The sequence below is a fragment of the Phyllostomus discolor genome, chromosome 5 (genome assembly GCF_004126475.2).
Source record: "Phyllostomus discolor isolate MPI-MPIP mPhyDis1 chromosome 5, mPhyDis1.pri.v3, whole genome shotgun sequence".
In the NCBI taxonomy this organism is placed as follows: domain Eukaryota; kingdom Metazoa; phylum Chordata; class Mammalia; order Chiroptera; family Phyllostomidae; genus Phyllostomus; species Phyllostomus discolor.
In genome coordinates, this window is record NC_040907.2 from 64,386,466 (window position 1) to 64,404,251 (window position 17,786).

General features: G+C 43.4%; 1 protein-coding gene across 3 annotated transcripts in view; it reads right to left on the reverse strand.

Annotated features, from left to right (window-relative positions):
- Positions 1 to 8,938: 8,938 nt before the first annotated feature.
- Positions 8,939 to 17,786, reverse strand: part of DDAH1 (dimethylarginine dimethylaminohydrolase 1) — a 140,403-nt gene continuing 131,555 nt past the window's right edge. For all 3 annotated transcript variants that reach the window (XM_028513695.2, XM_036026368.1, XM_036026367.1), the window contains 2 exons: positions 14,308 to 14,451; positions 8,939 to 12,160 (listed from right to left, as the gene is read on the reverse strand). In XM_028513695.2, the coding sequence (XP_028369496.1) occupies positions 12,044 to 12,160; positions 14,308 to 14,451 (261 nt within the window). In that variant the 3' untranslated portion in view covers positions 8,939 to 12,043. The remainder of the gene's footprint in view (positions 12,161 to 14,307; positions 14,452 to 17,786) is intronic.

The window sequence follows — 17,786 nt, forward strand, 5'->3', positions numbered from 1 at the left end:
GGGTGAGATTAACATTAGACTGGTAGACTGAATTAAGCAGGTTGCTCTCATAAAAAATGGTTGGCCTCACCTAATTCTTTGAGTGCCTGAATAGAATACAAAAGGCTGAGTACAGAAGAATTCTTCCTTCGCCTGGCGGTCTCTGAGCCGAGACACTGGTCCTCTCCTTGCCTTCAGACTTGGGCTCAGACTGGAGCTCATGCCGTTGGCTTTCCTGGGTCTCCAGCTTGCTGACTGCAGGTCTTGGACTTCTCCGCCTCCATAATTGTGTGAGCCAACTCCCTGTAGTCAGTCTACCTACCTACCTACCTACCTACCTACTTATCTTATTAATTCTGTTTCTCTGGAGAACCATGATTGTACACCACCCAGTAACGGGAGATCTTGAAATGTCTGGTGCGTTGAACTAAGTGCCCCTGCAGGTTCTTCGGGCTTCGGGAAGCCGGGGCACTGAGGACTGACTCAGACTGTGGAACTGTCTGGGCTGGGCTCCTCCGCTGCCCTCCCTTCCCCTGTTCCTCCCCTCTCCTCTCTTCTTTTGACCTCCCCTGCCCTCCTCCCTCCACCTCTCTCTTCCCTCTGTCTCTTCCTCTTCTCTCCTGTCTCCACTCCTGTCCCTTTCTCTGTTTCTTGCCTTCCCCACCTACTTCTGGCTCTCTTTATTATTAGATTCTTGTCTTTCCCTTAAAACACAGGTTACAGGTTAGGGCCAGATGGAAATATTTCACACAAAGATGTGAATAATCAATAAGAATTAAAGCATTGCGCCCTGGCTGGCGTAGCTCAGTGGATTGAGTGCGGGCTGCAAACCAAAGCATCACAGGTTCGATTCCCAGTCAAGGCACATGCCTGGGTTGCAGGCCATGACCCCCAGCAACCGCACATTGATGCCTCTCTCTCCCTCTTTCTCCTTCCCTTCCCTCTCTAAAAATAAATAAATAAAATCTTTTAAAAAATAAAAATAAAATAATTGCTTAAAAAAAAAAAAAAGAATTAAAGCGTTGCAACCCCCTACCTATCCCAGGATTGGCGATTTTTTTTCCAGCAAGGAAACAAATCCTTAGCTAAAGAGCTGATGCTCCATGGGAGAAAATGCAGATGTGGGCCAAGGAGTGGGTGGCTGGGGGCTAGTTTCCTGGCTATGGAGCCATCAGATCTTCCAGATTGCAGCATGCATGGATCTTAAATACTCTGGCAGAGACTTGGACTCCATTTCTGGTTTCAGCCAAAGAGGGAGAGGCCGAGTCACAGAATCTGCCCAGGTCAGGTCCACAGCCAGATCCTAGGAAGGCTCAGTTTACCCAGGGGTTACCTGTACTATAACTGCCACCAAGTCAGCAGCCACAGCATTCTGATCTTCACTCCTTTAAAAGGCTCATGCCAAAACATGAATGGCCAGCTGAGGGCGCTGTTACTCCACAATTTTTTTGTACAAACTGCAGTCCACTAATGAGGGTGTCTAAGATTTCCTTTGTTTTGGGGGCTCAATCAAAGGATGCCTTTGGGAGAGAGGGTCAACACATGGTCCCAGCTACTCACTGAAATGGAAAAATAGAGGTAGAAAAACTATATACTCTGAAAATACCTTGATGTGTGATGATTTTGAAATTTTAACTGGGCACTTGCTTCATGGGGCAGCATGGGGTGATGCTGGAGAGTGCTGGACCTGCGGCCCCAGCGAGGTCGGGGTGTGGGCCCCAGTTGCACACCCACTGGCTGGGTCGCTTGTCCAGTGACTGCGTCTCTGGGCGTCACCTTTGTCATCGGCTTCAAAGGGCACTGGTAAAGGTTAGGGGAAAGAGGCACAGATCACTTCCTGGCATCCTTCCAGGGGCACAGAGCTAAAAAAGAACCCAACTCTATTATCATTAAATTCTATTCACCAAAATAAAAAAAGAGACCAAGAAGGTAACAGCTGCCTGCCAACCAAGTGGAGGTTGAACTGGGGTTCAAAGCTATACACCCAGATGAAAATGAAAGGAGTGTTTTGACAGAGGGATCAGCCAGGTCAGACCAAGCGAAGAAAATGCCACCAGCAAGGGTATTTCTTCCTCCTCTTTCTCCTGCATAACATTCTGCGTTGGTGCTGCGTTCATAGGCTTGCCTGGCAGAGACTCAGCTTCTTTCAGTGTTGCTCTCAACCTTGTCACCTTGAGTGACTTTCACTCTCCCCCCGCGTTTGCTTATTGAGACAGCTGTTCACCCAGCCAGAAGGGCAAAGTGATGACCACAATATAATGTGGGCTATTGGGAACTTAAGAGGAAAGGAACAATGATCAGTTAGCAAATTATTATACAGCCATGTGGACTCCAGGACTGGTATAACGAGGAACTTGGTATGTGTGGCAATTATGCGCACTTGAGTTGAGTTTTAGAAAACCATATAAAAGAAACATTATTTCCTCTTTTAAAAAGTCTATGATGGCAAGAAGCATTCTGCCAGCAATCATCCCACCGCACTATTTTAAGGGCTGGGCTCTGTCAATGCGTTTTAGCCACTAAAGAAAAGGAAATCTAATTGGGGGGTAAGGTAGTTGTAGGAATGGCAGCTTAGGAGTTTTGTACTGACAGGTGCTGGTGAAAAGCTGATTAATCCCATTCAAGAATATAATAGGCTACATTTGTTTAGCACTGCATATGGTACCAAGTACTTTTATATACACTCTCTCACTCAATGTTCCCAACCACCCTTTGCCATACGAAGAGGACAAAGTATTATTGCCTTCATTAAGAAAAACTGCTTTATTGAGATATAATTCACATACCAAACAACCACCACTTAAAGCGTACAAGTCAATGGTTTTAAGCACATGTGCAGATAAATGCAACCATCACCACAATTAATTTTAGAACATTTTCATCACCTCAAAGAGAAACCGCGTTAGCCACCACTCCCTCTGTCTTCCCCCTATGCCCTTCTCTCCCTCCTCCCGGCCCCAAGCAGCCACTAATCCCCTTTCTGTCTCCACAGATTTGCTGCTTCTGGACATTTCATACAACTGTGTTCATATACTACGTGGTCTTTTGTGGCTGGCTTCTTTCACTTAGCAACATGGTTTCAAGGTTCGATCACGTGGCAGCCTGTGTCAGGGCTCTGTTCCTTTTCATGGCTGAGTAGTCGTCCAGTGCATGGAGACAGCACACTCGTCAGCTGGTGTCCATCTAGGTTGCTTCCACCTTCTGTTCATTTTGCATGATGTGTCTATGGACATTCAAGTACAAGTTCTGTGTGTGTGTGTTGACACGTGCTTTCATTTCTCTTGCACATGTGCCTAGGGGTGGGGTTGCTAGGTCTTATGGTGACTCAGTATTTGAGGCGCTCCTGACTCTTCCCCAAAGGGGCTGCATTTTACATTTCCCTCAGCAGCGGAGGAGGGTTCTGCTTTCTCCACTCCTTGCCGATGCTTGTGATTACGTGACGTTTTTATTCTACCCATTCTAATGGGTGTGAAATGGCATCTCGCTGTGACTTGGAGTTGCACATTGTACAGGTCAAACATCAATTCATGTGTTTATTGACCATGCGAATATCTTCTTTGGGTGTGTGGAGAAATGTTTCTTCAGATCCTTTGTCCACTTTAAAACTGGGTTGTCTTTTTTACTATTGAGCTGTAAGAGTTCTTTACATATTCCATATGTAACACCTTATCGAATATATGATTTACTAATATTTTCTCCCATTTGGTTGTTTGTCTATTAAGTTTTTGGAAAGTTCCTTTTGAAGGATAAACATCTTCAATTCTGACAAGTTTCCAGAGATTTGAAAGTTTTTTTTCAGAGTAGTCTTCATCAGTTTTGTTGGGGACCCAGTTCACAGATCTCCTCATGTTCCCGTGGAAGCCTTATCAGTGTTATTTAATAGATGGGAACCACGTTCCTCTATCTGGGAGCCTGGCAGTGGCGCGGAGGAAGGAAAGTTGCTCAGGATCGGAAGAGTACCAATGCCGGATCATGGAAGTTCAGGGTGGTGAGGGACCTTCGATGTTATCTGTACCGGATTTTATTGGATGGAGCAACGTCTCCACAAGCACCCTTAGGTGTGGTCCTTCAGTCTCTACCTGAACAGCCCCAGGAATGAGGCACTCAGTGCCATTAGTTCAGACTAAATGGGATCCCCATGAGCAACATAACCATGTGAAACCAAACAGCACGTGCCTGGCAAGGTCTGCGGCAGGTACAAACAAAAGGAGAGCCAGAGAAAATAGGTTCTCTGGAATCCTAAACAACCTTATGTCACCAGGAGGTCCCAGGCAGGTTGTGAAAAGGCAGCTAGCTGTTCTTGGACACCAGATGCCAGAGAGGCTGCTCTAATTTTAGAGTTAACATAGTGCTTACTAAAGAGGTCCAGGACTCATGGGTCTGGAATGTGATGTGCTTTCGCTCTCAGGCTCCTGCCCTGCTGTTCATTCTGCTCCCATCATTTTCTGATATTGAGATGGGGAGAACCAGACCATGGAACTGGCATGTGCCTGAGGGATTTGCCAAGAAATAGAATTCAAATGCCAACCTTGAGAGACAGAGTTGATGATGGCCACCCTCTGATGGGCTAACAGCTTGTTTTCATGGTGGCATTGTGCTGATGAGCCTTTACCCATTCCAGATCCCTCCTCTGCCCTCCTTTGCCAGCTCTTGGTCCCAGAAGGCTGAATCCAGCCGAGGACATCAGCTTGCAGCTTCAGCCAGTCTATGGGGAGCACCAGAAAATTAGAGAGTAAGAAGAGAGAGGCTGAGGTACTGCTTTCTGGCTCTGGAACCTGACCTCTGGCTGGAGCTGTGGCCCCTACCCTGTCCCAAATCTAGCAGCACAATTTCCTGTCCTTGTTCTGTTGGCCCTAGGAGTGCTGCTGGCAGCTGGTTTCTGGGTGTCTCACCGTCTCTTAGTTTGTACCTTAACATCCATACCTTTGAAATAGACCTTCACCGAAGTCTCTATTAAATTCAAGTGGAGGGAATTCTATTTCCTATCTGACAGATTCCTTGTTACCATCTTTCTATGGTAACAATGTTCCTTCCATCTCCTCCAATGGGGAGAGCAAGCCCGTGTCACTGTCCTAGCACTAACTCCGGGGGACCTCACAGGCCCATCTGGGCCCCAGGTAAACAAGACAGATGACTGTACATATCCCACCCTGGAATTTCAAGCCTCTTTTGGATGTATGAGTCAGTTTATTCCACATGCTTCTTCTGGAGGTAGAAGAGGTAACATTTCTACTTGGAGTCAGACCTTGTTTTCCCTGCCTCAGTGTGACACATGCAGAGTCTTTGTACCATCATGGAATTGTGGGAAATTCCAACACACGGAGCACGGCATCCTCGTTTAATTTTGACCAGTTTCCCTCTGAATTCTGTTCCCAAATCTGAACTAATCAATATGTTTCCTTTTTCCTGAGCAAGAACTTAAAGTATTATTGTGAAAAAAGTTTAAGCAGAGGAAAAAGCAAACTACCTTCTAAGGTTGTGTTAATCCTCCAAAGCTTGTCAGCCAATGACCAACCTTCTGTTTATAAATAGAGGGGGCTTCCCAAGACCTAGGGACCCGTCATGTCACAAGCTAGCCCCAAGTGGTTACCAAGTGGTTCGCTGGCATACTGGCTTGAATCTTTTATTTATTTATAGTGACAGTAACATATTTGGTGCTTACACATTCTCCTGAAAGCCTGATAACCCCAGTTATCTCATGCTGTAAGTGGCCCAGTTTTCACTGAGTTAGAAATGAGCGTGTGGAGGGGGAAGGGAGATGGGGAACGTTCCGATTTGCCCACAGTTTCCTAATGGAAGTGTGCCTTTGGAGCAGCCCTGTTGGCTACCATGGACACCTGTGAGTTCTCCACAGAAGCTGTCAGGTCAGCTTAGAGGCATCAGTGATGAAAATCCTGAGCTATTTCTGGAGTAGGTGATTGATGTTTCACAAAGAAGATGACAGTTTGATGGGATGCAGGCTCGATGGGATAGGAGTTAATGAGGATAATGATGATGATAATGATATTTACATTACACCTTTCTTCCGAAGGACCTCTCAGTTCTTTTATCTCATTTGCCTCGAAAATGTCCCTTTGGAGGAGGGAAAGGTATTATTAATCTGTTTTTCAGGAGAGAAAATATAGAGTTAATTGCCCTGCTTTCAGGTTCCATTTTAGTGAGAGGAGATGTTTAAATGACACTTAAACGTGGAGAAATTAATCAGGAGAAACGCCAGTCTCAATTCCCATTCATCCAATACAATGCTGCCATACTGAGCTCCATGTAATACCCCTCCCCAGCCCAAAAGTCTTCAGGGGCCCCTCACAGACTGCTGAATTCAGTCTACCTGAGCAGGCATGGCCCGGGACATTCCAGCCTACGTGATCTCACTATGCTCTTATATTTCTCCATGTTTCAGCCAAACCAATCCACTTGCTTGTCCTGACCACCTCCTCTGAGCACCCTGTTCTCCTTTCATAATGTTCAACACACACGGAATTAACCTGTTTTGTACTTGTCTTCCTATTTGGATGTAAATTCCAGGAAAGCAGGTACTGTCACCATTGTGTTCCCAGGGCCTAGCAGACTTAACTGGCACACAGTAGGTGTTTCTGAAGTGCACACGCACAGCCATGCCTTTGCTTGTGCTTTTCCTCAGCTTCCAATGCTTGCACTGCCATCTCTGCCTGTTGAAGCCAGAGCTGTCCGTCAAGCTCTGATCAAACCCGACTCCTCCTTGGGAGCCACCACACTACCGTCTTTTCTGGTTTTTACCTCGCCTCCGGCTGTGTCATCTTCACTGGTGCCTGTGAGTACACTGCCTCCCCTGCCCCGCCCAAACTGTCAGCTCTTGAAAGACAGGAGCTGTACCCGCCGCCGGGCACAGTGTGAGCATGTTGAACTTGTTTTCACTTGTCAAAAACTATCGCTGGCCAGACTTCTTCATTCAGAAAAATTCCCATTTCCAGAGTCTGCAGCTCGTCACGAAAGGGAATTTTTCTCATGCTTATCTTCATTCTACTGGAAGGCCGGGAGGAAGGTCAGCCAGGGAAGCCTTGCCAACTCGTCCTTCACAAAGTCTCTCCCTTCTTTTTGAGGAGCACTCTGGCACGTGGGCGGAGGGTTGCCCTTCCCACTGGGGCCCAGAGCAAGTTTGCAGGGGTAGCCGCTGGCATTTTTTCGTTTCGTTGTCCGTATCATTCATTACCAACCTAAATATGGGAGAACTAATCAGTGCAACTGCAACTGAGGAGATGTGAGTAAATCAGTGACCTCTCCAAGGAACGTTAGGACTGGTCTGTGCTAACAAATGGGGAGCATTTGCAAGCACCGTTCAGTTACAAGAAGAAGATACCAGACTGAACTAACTCTGGGTATGTGTGAAACCTTAGAAGCAACACATTTTTTTGGCAGCTTGATGACCACCTCCCTCTTCCCCCAGCTACTGGCAACACAGGCATACCGAACATCTGTGCTATAACACGCCATGGAAGTTGGAGAGAGCTGCTTCAACAACCAGGTTGTGGAATATTCAGGGCTGTTAAAATTGATGCTGTGGATCTGCATTTATTGACATGGGGAGATGCCCGCAATGTGCCGGTAAGTGAAGGCAGCAGGCTATAAACAGCATAATTATGCAAAATTATTCCATATTCATATCTGTATCTGTTCATGGATGTGTGGATATTCTCCCAAATGTTAATAGTAGCTATTTCTGGGTGATGAAACTTTGGGTAACTTTTTCTTTCCTTTTGTTTTTATAGTTTCTTTGTATTGCCTGAATTTTATTTTTGTAGTGGGCAGCTATTTCTATGATCAGAAAAAGAAAAGAAAGCTACTTTTAGCTAGAAAAAAATTGTTGAAAATAAAAAAGCCTCATTTAAAAAATCTTCACATTTCCTTTGATGTAGTCTCATTTATTTTCTTTTGTTTCTCTTGATTGAGGAGTATAGCAGAACAAATTTTGCTAAGAGAAATGTCAGATTTTACTGCCTATATTTTCTTCTAGGAGTTTTATGGTTTTGAATTTTACATTTAAGTCTTTAATCCAGTTTGAGTTTATTCTCATATGTGGTGTAAGAAGGTATTCTAGTTTTATTTTTTGCATGTATCTGTCCAATTTTCCCAATGCCATTTATTGAATAGACTATCTTTATCCCATTGTATGTTCTTGCTTCCTTTGTCATTCCATCTGGTTTCACTTATATGTGGAATCTAAAGAACAAAATAAATGAACAAACAAAATAGAAACAGACTCTAGATACAGAGGACAGACTGATGGCTGCCAGATGGGAGGGGATTTGGAGGACTGGGTGAAAAAGGTGAAGGGAGTAAGAAGCACAGATTGGTAGTTACAGAAGGAGGTAGAGTACAGCAGAGGGAATGTAGTTAAAATATTGTAATAACTATGTATGGTGCCAGCTGGGTACTGGAAATGTCAGGGGAAACCCTTTGTAAACTACATGATCATCTAGCCACTATGCTGTACGGCTGAAACGAATCCAAAATAATGTTGAATGTAAACTATAACTGAAAAATAAAATTTAAATGATAAAAGTCTTCAAATTTCCTAAAAGATGCTTCCTGTAAATCAAACAAAAATACCCCCCTCAAACTCTTGTATGAGAGAAGAAAATAATTGTTTAACTGCTTCCATAACTGAGCCATATAATGTACCGACCACAGCTAGGAGCCTAGTGAACACGGGAAGCCTTTTCAAGGAGGGGCATGTGTGAAATCAAGCCCCATCCCAGCATGGGGGGGTGTGCATCCTGTTCAAGTGCCTGCAGCGTAAAGTATCTCTTCAACTATCATGTTCACTGAAGCCACTGAGGGCAGTTGATTCGCAGGCACAGTATTTCTAATTCCTTAGCTTATAAGAGGAGAGAGAAAACTTCCCATCTCTGATAGCAAAGAAATGATGACTTAATTCACCATTGCAGTTTCTGTTAAAAAATAAAGACAGAGACATACGTGGTTGGTCACAGTACAACTGACACTTTATTCCACTGTGATTGGCATACTTGTAGGATCAGGACAGCAAGGGAGTAACTCAGTGCAGAACTTCTCTGGACTAAAGGGCTGTGAAAGGCATTACTGGTTTTGGCACACGGAGCGGGTGACCGTACCTTGGCTAGAACAAGATGGTCAGTGAAAGAAAATGCACAAACCTAACACCATGTGGAAATCATATCTGAGTTCTGTGGAATGTTAAGAGTAAATAATTACAAGGACTAACATGCAGCTCTAGATAAGTCACAGTATTCATCTACAGACTATTGTCTCCCCTTAGAGACGAGGAGACGACCTCAGTAATCTATCTGTTCACAGTAGTTTAAAAGAGCGATCAATACACATTGGCGAGATCTGCCTGTTGATTTCTATAGCAATCCATCACAGGTGAAGAAATAATGCTAAATAATGTGCTTTCTCTATATTGTCCTCATTAAATTGGATCTGACTGACCAAGTAATTCAGCTTTCACCTACCTAAATATAGCTACTAATGTCTTTATCATGTCACAAAGCAGTTTTTGTTAGTTTGTCCCTATAAATCACAATGGATGAGAGGGGGCCCTATGCCACAGGTTGTTTTTCTCCTGCCAGGATAACATTATGCTGCTGAGAAGATGAAAGAAGTACCATTATTACGCTGCACATAATTTAGATTTTCACATCATCATATCGCACAGGTAGTCCAAAGAAGCCAGCCTAGTCAGTGGTGCAGCTGTGTGGGATAAGATTCTGTAGAAGAGGTACACAGATTCTAAGTGATTTCTTGGGGCAAAGTGAAGGAAAGAGGGAAAGAAGCAAAGGAGAGGAAAAGAGAAAACAGCCTCTGTAGAATTAGCTTTTCAAGAGAAAAATCTATTCGCTTGCAGTTGATGAAACACAATAGAGAATAGTTCTATAATTTAAGATGATAGAAGTAAAAACATTGAAAATTATGTGCTCAAACCAGCTAGCTGATTGGGTTAGTTTTTCCATGGTTGTTTTTGGGATGTTGGACTTTCCCAAAGGGATTTCTGCTTTTACCAGCAGTAGGTCACATTGAACCCCCAAGGGCAACCATAACTGCTGAGGGCAAGTTTTCTTTAACTTGGGCATGTGGGTAACGTTCATTCTCTCTCTGGCAAAAATGTATTACTCGCCCATGACAAGGCAGGTGGGAACATGACATTGACTGTTCATAGAAGGTATATAATTAGATATTTGCATGTGAAATAAATTTTGAAGTTAAGCAACAAGGAGAAGAAGGAGGAGGAGGAATTTCTTCCAATTCTGGCAAAAACTCATCAAATCAATAAAAAAGACAGAATAGCTAAGGATGTCTTACTTACTAATGGGGAGATGAAATGACTGAAGGTAATTCTCTCTTGATCATCAGACATAAGGAATGCTTGATCGCACGCAAACACGCAGGTGAGCAGAACAAGGCTTGAAGTAGTATTTCTTAATCTCCCTGATTCTTATTTTTGAAAAACAAGCCACAGGCAATGTGGGAAAGGTGGAGATGACTAGAAAATTCAATAACAAGCCTGGATCAGCCATCATTCCTTGGAAAGTACCCTTTCCCTGGCCTGCTAAAAGGCCAATTCTTTCAGACTTAAGTGAAAGACAATGATCTCCCCCTTTGTTGTGGCACTGTTTTACGAAAGAGCTCCGTGCCCGTGTAAGGTTGTGTAACGTAAAGGCTAGAGAGGAAAGAAGTTTTCACTGGATTCCACAGTAAATACTCATGGGTATTCCAAAGAATTGCCCATTGTCAGAAGCTGGTTTCAAGCACTCAGCCTATCACTTCCTGAGCATGCTTCATTGGGCTCACGCTAGACCATTAATAATCATTAAAATTTTAAAATGTATTGATTTTTAGAGAGAGAGAAGAAAGGGGAGGGAGGGTGGTGGGGAGAGAGAAATATCCACTTGTTGTCTGCTTATTGATGCGTTCATCGGTTAGTTCTTGCCTGTGCCCTTGCCTGAGTCGGACCTGTGACCTTGTGTGTATCGGGATGATGCTCGAACCAATTGAACTACCTGGCCAGGGCCAATAATCACTTTCAGTTATGAGATCTCTTTTGGAAGAAATAACTTTGCTCGGCTGGGATAATTGCCAAGGGAAGAAGGCTGGTAATGGGGTGAGTCACAATGGGGGGAAATGGGAATGAGCTGAAAAAAAAAAGACTCTTCCCCAAGGTCTGTATATGGCCAGTAATGAAGTAAAAATTTCTGGAATGTGAAATAAAGACTTTCTAAGAGTTGTGCCCATGGGGTTTTTCCAAGCTTCTTGATCTATGATTCCCTAGCAACCATCCGGTGCTGAATTTACCTTTCTTGGTGTGGTGCCCTGCTTCTGGAATTTAGGTCTCTGGGAAACCCTGTCAGGATGTGCCTCTGTGCAGTTAACTCTCCTCCAAACAGCTGCTCAGGATTTGATCACAGTTCTGTTGAGGGACCCAGGTGCCCTTCTGAGGGAGAGTGGGGGTTGCTGGGAGATGTAGTCATGAGGCAGAGGAGACCGAAGGCAGACAGCATGAACTTGCAGGAAAGTATCCAGAGGGCAAGACCCCTGACTTGACCTGAGGTCAAGCTGACTGTGTTAGAGGTGAGAAAAGCAAAAGAAAATAAATGGAAAAAAGTTTTCAGAGTTTGCAAGAAAAAAAAGAGGAAGAATCCATGGACCAGTGCATTTCACAGGAAGCAAAGATGAATAATGACATAAAGAAAAAACCCAGCTTATCTGACTGATCAAGACATTCTTCAGCATATATTGGCAACTAAATGATTTTTCCATTGACAATGCAAACACTGTGTGTTTCCTTACGGCCATTAATCACCTTTCATTAATCCATTTGCTCTCTATCTTCTAGGTTACTTAATTCATTTAGCAAATCCACAGTTTAGGTACCACCATGAGGGGAGGGAGGGGAAGGTGCAGAATGAACTAATTAAACTTAAAATTAAACTTTCGTATATCAGAGTTAGTAGCACAGTGGCACAGTAGATTGTCAACGAAAACGACAGGAGTGGGGACAGTTGTCGGCCTTGTGAGTGCAGTGTTGCTGGCTGCAGGCAGGCACTGCCACTCAGGAGTCTACCTTCTTGTTAATTAAAATCGAGCAGCAGGTGAGCAGCCCATCCACCTTTTCCAGTTCAGATAGGCTCACGGGGATCAGCATGTGGTCCTTCAGTTTTTCATAAACCTACAGCAGGAATCAAGGAAGAAGAGAGAAGACTTATGTTCCTGCTTCTGTCTTACCACCTGCTTCCCACCTTGTGTAGAGAATTACTGGTGATCTGATTGTGAATTTAGGCTTTTCACCCCTTTAGGCCCAAGATGTGAATGCAGTCTAGAATCCACATGTGCCCACAGCCATACCCATAGAGCTAGGCTCATTGGTTAACCACTAGCTCTGTGCTTTTAACCTCAAAGTCAGAGATGTGTCAGAATGTGGTTGGAACTCGAGATGCTGTCATTGCTAGATTCAGTGACATGTGAAAGGTGGTGGCCACATTTTCAGTCTGAGTTACTCTCTCTCCACACTTTTAAAACCCTCAGCTATATTTTAATGTTTCTTTCCTTATCAACACCACTCAGAAAAACTGGAGAAAATATAATTTAAGTGAAGCATTTTAGGTCAAATTGCCTTTTAATTACAGGTGAGAATTTTATAGCATTTTTGACACTCAGAAAGCGTGTGTCAAAACTTCAAATTAATAGTCCATACATTTTTGTCTGATGATCAAACAAAGCACATTAAAAAGTCACTTGAAAATGCACCACCTAAAAACAATTTACCATGCTTCTTCAGGAAACACTTTGCTCCTTAAAATTCACACTGTGGTTAAGCAAGGGCCAGAGCTGGATTGAGTCGGGTTCCAAACACAGTTCTGTCAACCGACTACCTGAAGTGTGATTTCAGTCGGGTGACACCCTCTCTGAGCCCCGGATTACTTCTCTGAAAGGCAGGGATAGGAATAGTGCCCTCGCAGGGTTATATGCTAATGCACGTAGCTTGCTGGGCACAGTGCCTGGCATGGGGAGGCCTCCACGGATGTGGATGCTAGCCTTTCCGGTGATGATGAAAGCTACATTCAGAAACAGGTTGTCAGCTGATCAATGTAGATGAAAAGGCATGAAGGATCCAGAGCTGTGAAGCTCCAAGTGACTTCAGTGATACGAGTGCTTGCTGATGTCACAGATTCTAGGGTGGAGGTCTAGGCACCTGTAGTTTTAACAACCCTGATGCGCATTAAAGCACAAGTCCCACTATTCATCTGGAGCCCAGTCTGGGACCAGGAGTCGTATGCTTTTCTCGGGCCCATACTTTCAGCCATAGAAATAGAGGAAAACTGCCTGTGGATGCCCTACCCTTCTCTTTCCACATGTTAAGAGGGAGGCAGGTTATGAAGGTAAGCCTAGAAATTAAACAGTATTGCATATTTAAAAGGTGGCACAAAAAACTAAAAATTTTGAAGTTTAAGGTGTAAAAAAATAAGACAAATGGTCATTCCAGGCTCTTCTGCATTGTTTAGTATAAATGGCTTGTTCCTCTGGGCAGAGATGAAGATGCGGAATGCCTAAAAAATAGAGATACTTGAAACATTTGTGGATGTGCACCATTTTATATGCTTGGTAGGATTAAATTGAAATACTAAAGTATATACACGAGACTGGCAGAGTGTCCCAAAGACAAAGAAGATTTTGTTAGACCAGGAAAGAATTCCGTATCTAGGCACAGTTCCCTTGTTGAAACACAAGACTCAAGATGGGACAGTTGGCTGATTCCAAGTGCACTCTGTCTCTTCCTGCTCTATCCTTTTAACAAAGAGTATTTTAATGCTAATTATGCTACCTAGGACGTACAGCTCCTTCTCTCTGCAGTCCTGAGGATGAGCACCCACCTCTGTGGGTCATTCATACGCCTCTGCCTTGGGAAACAAACAACCTTCTGATAAGGGGCAGCCAGAGTTGTCAGAAAGCAATGACACAGTTGACCATCTAATTGTAGGTCTCTGTGCTTAGTGAGTCTGTGAGTGTGGGGAAGCACATTCAATCAGAGCTGGAGCACAAGGACTTATCTGAATACCAGGCATGGTGTCTCAATCACTGTGCATGCGTTAGTGACCAATGACATGAAGGAGAAGAGTGAGTTATATGCACTTTCCTTGTGCCCTAAAATTATATTATCCTTTCTGCTTTCCTAATAATTTGATATGTATAGAGGAGAGAGAAACCCTTCTTATTTGTTATTCCACCATGAACCGCCTTCCCCTCCACCCCCAAAAGGAAAATTATCAAGGAAGCCTACCTGGCTGCAGTGGTCGGTCACAAAGGATGGTTTCTTACCTTTGCACTTTCTGGATACTCTTCTGGGGTGAGGTGCAGCAAGACATGGCCTTTGCTGGGGATATTTAGATATATACAGTTTGCAGCTATGTCATCAGGCACAGTGAGTTTGTCATAGCGGTGGTCACTCATCTGTTGCATGATCTGTAAAGAGAACATGACGGGAGTAATCCTAGCGCCCCCCGCCCTTTCTAACACAAGCAAGGCCGTGCTGTGGGTCAGGAGCTTGCGGCCAATGCCCAGGAGCACTGCTCTGTGCTGCAGCTCCCGTCTGTTACCTTCAGTCACTGAGAGCCAGGGGAGGAAAGCTTGATGAAGCTGTGGCTCTTTGGCAGAATTGTAAGGGTTCTTGTTGTTGTTGATCTTTTAAAAGTGTGCGGTCTCTAACTTTTAAAAGGTTTTAAAACTGTCTATAATTTCTTTAGTTTTTGTTCATAAGACCTATAGTAAGATGCAAAATGGCCACATATATAAAAGGCCCAGCCAGGGTTTTGATGTGCTTGACTGAGGAAGGAGAGCTGACCAGGTCTGCAGGAAAAGTAGACTGGAACAGTAATCAGAACGGTCAGAAATCTGATTTTGTAGTAACCACACACGTGCATGAGCACACGCATGCACGCACACATGCACAGACACCTTTCTCTTCTATGAACGTTTAAACTGAATATACCTCTCTGTTAGCAGGTATGCTCTTAGTATAGTTAGCATAAAAATCGCCTGGGGAGAATATGAAACTCATATTCCGAGGCCTCATCCACTCCTGCCTTCCCACCACCTGACTGTGGTTTGAAGATTTGAGGCAAGGCATAGCAATTTGCATTCTGAAAGGCCTCCAGGTAATTCTGAGGCAGACCCCTGGACCACACTTGGCTCAAAACTGACCTAGCAGGTCTATTCGTCAAATGACGGGTTTATTAGTGTCTTACTATATATAACTTTAAAAATAACACAAAGTAAATTCTACACAAAATTTAAAATATTGACACCTCCTCCTCACTTCCTCAACACAATCAAAATGAAACCCCCCAGAATAACCGCCCCCCCCAACCCCACACACAACAAAAATGTCCAAACATCAAAGCAAAGCAAGTATTACTTTGGGCTTAGTCATTCAGACTTTCCCATTCTTTATCAATACCCATATGTATTTTTAAAATTATTTATTTATTTATATTTAGAGAGAGGGGAAGGAAGGGAGAAAGAGAGGGGAACATTGATGTGCGAGAGATACATTGATTGGTTGTCTCTTGCACACCCCCAACTGGGGACTTGGCCTGCAACCCAGGCATGTGCCCTGACTGGGAATCGAACCAGTGACCTTTTTGATTCACAGGCCAGTGCTCAGTCCACTGAGTCACACCAGCCAGGGCAATACCCATTTGTTTTAAGGAATCTCTCTAAAAGCCATGTAAAGAAGGTATTAAAAAGACCTTTTCCACAAGCTGGTTCTAATATTCCTTTCCAGACAGGTGTCCCTTTACCCTTCAATATTTGTGTGAAAATGTGTTTCATATTACGAGACCCCAGAATTAAGCAGACTTGCCCACTTGGTCATGGTGACACTGGAAGGTAAGATTTATGGGATGGAAGCGTGGAAGAGACTGCATGCTCCCAAGAGAATGTGAAGAGTGGCATGTAGTAAGCCCTTCCTGACTCACCAATCAGGCAAACTGTTCACTTCTCCTAGTGAATTATGTCAAGGGCTGAGAGAGGCTAGAAGTATTATGATCCTTCATAGAGAAGGAAACATCAGGAATGGGATGAACTTATGCACTACATCAAAGGCTGAGAGACACAAAGGTGAGCAGGACATAGATCCAGTGTTTTAAAAACTGATTTGAGAGATAGATAGATAGATACATAGACAGAGAGATATTTGTTGTTCCACTTATTTGTGCATTCGCTGGTTCTTCTTTAGGTTCCCTGACCGGGGTTGGAACCTGCAACCTTTGCACCTGGGACGACACTCTAATCAACTGAGGTACTGGGCCAGGGTCTAGCTCCAGTTTTCAGAGAGGCCACAGTCTAATGGAGGAGACTGACAAATAGAGATCACATTACAATAAGGACAAGCAGGGCACCAACCTAAATATTTTACATTTATTATCAAATCTCAAAATTTCTATTTCATAGATGAAGAAACTGGGTTTAGAAAGGTCAAATAACTTGCTCAAGACCATAGAGTTGAATTCAAGCCCAGCTCTGTGCAACTCAAAACCTTCTTCATTAGTCCTCTCACTTTGCTCTCTTTCCTGACCCCAGAGCTGCAGTGGCTCTCTCTCTCTAAACTACCATTAGCATGTACTTTTTCTCATTTGTTTAGCACTTATTATTTTATTCATTCTCTTGCGGTACCATGAATTCTTTTTTCATTCATAATCCTATTAGGACATGGTACAGTTTGGTGTACCTACAGGATTTGACTAAACATCTCTCTTGCACTTTCTAATTTAAATTGTTCTCCGAAAGGGCAGGTCCACAGAGTAGATCGGCTGTAGGGTGGGTCCTTTAGAGCCCTGATAGAGAAGTGCTAGGCCTGTTTGAATGTGTGAACAATTAAGAAGTTAATGACACTCCTTAAGATGAACTATTCTAAGCAAATAAACAACATATTCCATTTAGCCCTTTTTATAAAATGGATATGCTCAAAAATAATATGGAGAGGTTGACATGAGAAAAATCATGACCCAAAGAGCACTCTTCTATTATGAATTGCTATTTAATACAGACTTCCTTTTTGGCTGCTTTCAAAACACAGTAATAGTAGTTTCCATTTATTACTGTGTGGTGGGGGGCACATTAAGGCCTTCAATTTTGGAGAAAGACCTGGATTTTGGTCTCAGCTCTAACCTTTACGAGCTATGTGAATTTAAGCTTTTTTTGACTTCTTGGTTTCCTCACCTATAAAACTGGGATAATAATGGTCTTTTATACTCACTGTGACAGTTAAATGAAGATAATGTATATAATAAGGCACAGTAACAAGCCCTTAATAAGCCACTAGTATTTTATGACAGCATGAGTAGACAAAGTTCAAGTTTCCAATCTGCAGCCTACTCTTCTGGCAAGGTTTAACTTTTAACTTCAGTCTTAAAATAGCTTGTTTTGGAGGTCTATCTTTATACTTAAAACCGCATAACACTATATCTGTCATATTTCTATGGTGATTTCTTTAGCGTCCTCCTTTCTAAGGCCTACATTGTTTAAGAGGTAATTCAATGGTCTTGCAGGGTTAGCATCCCTTCTGCCTGGATCCCCTAGAGATAATTGCTAGAAAGTTCCCAGACTTTTCAAAACTGGGACAAATTTTATTGAGAGTTTTTTTTTTTTATAAAGTTTCTCTTTTATTTCAAATGGACCGCTAACTCCTTAAACGCAGGTTTAGGCATAAACCTAAAGCAGTGAGCAAAGCATGGGCTTCGGAGTCAGACAGGAGAGCAAAGCATGGACTCCAGAGTTGGACTGGTGAGTACAGCTCA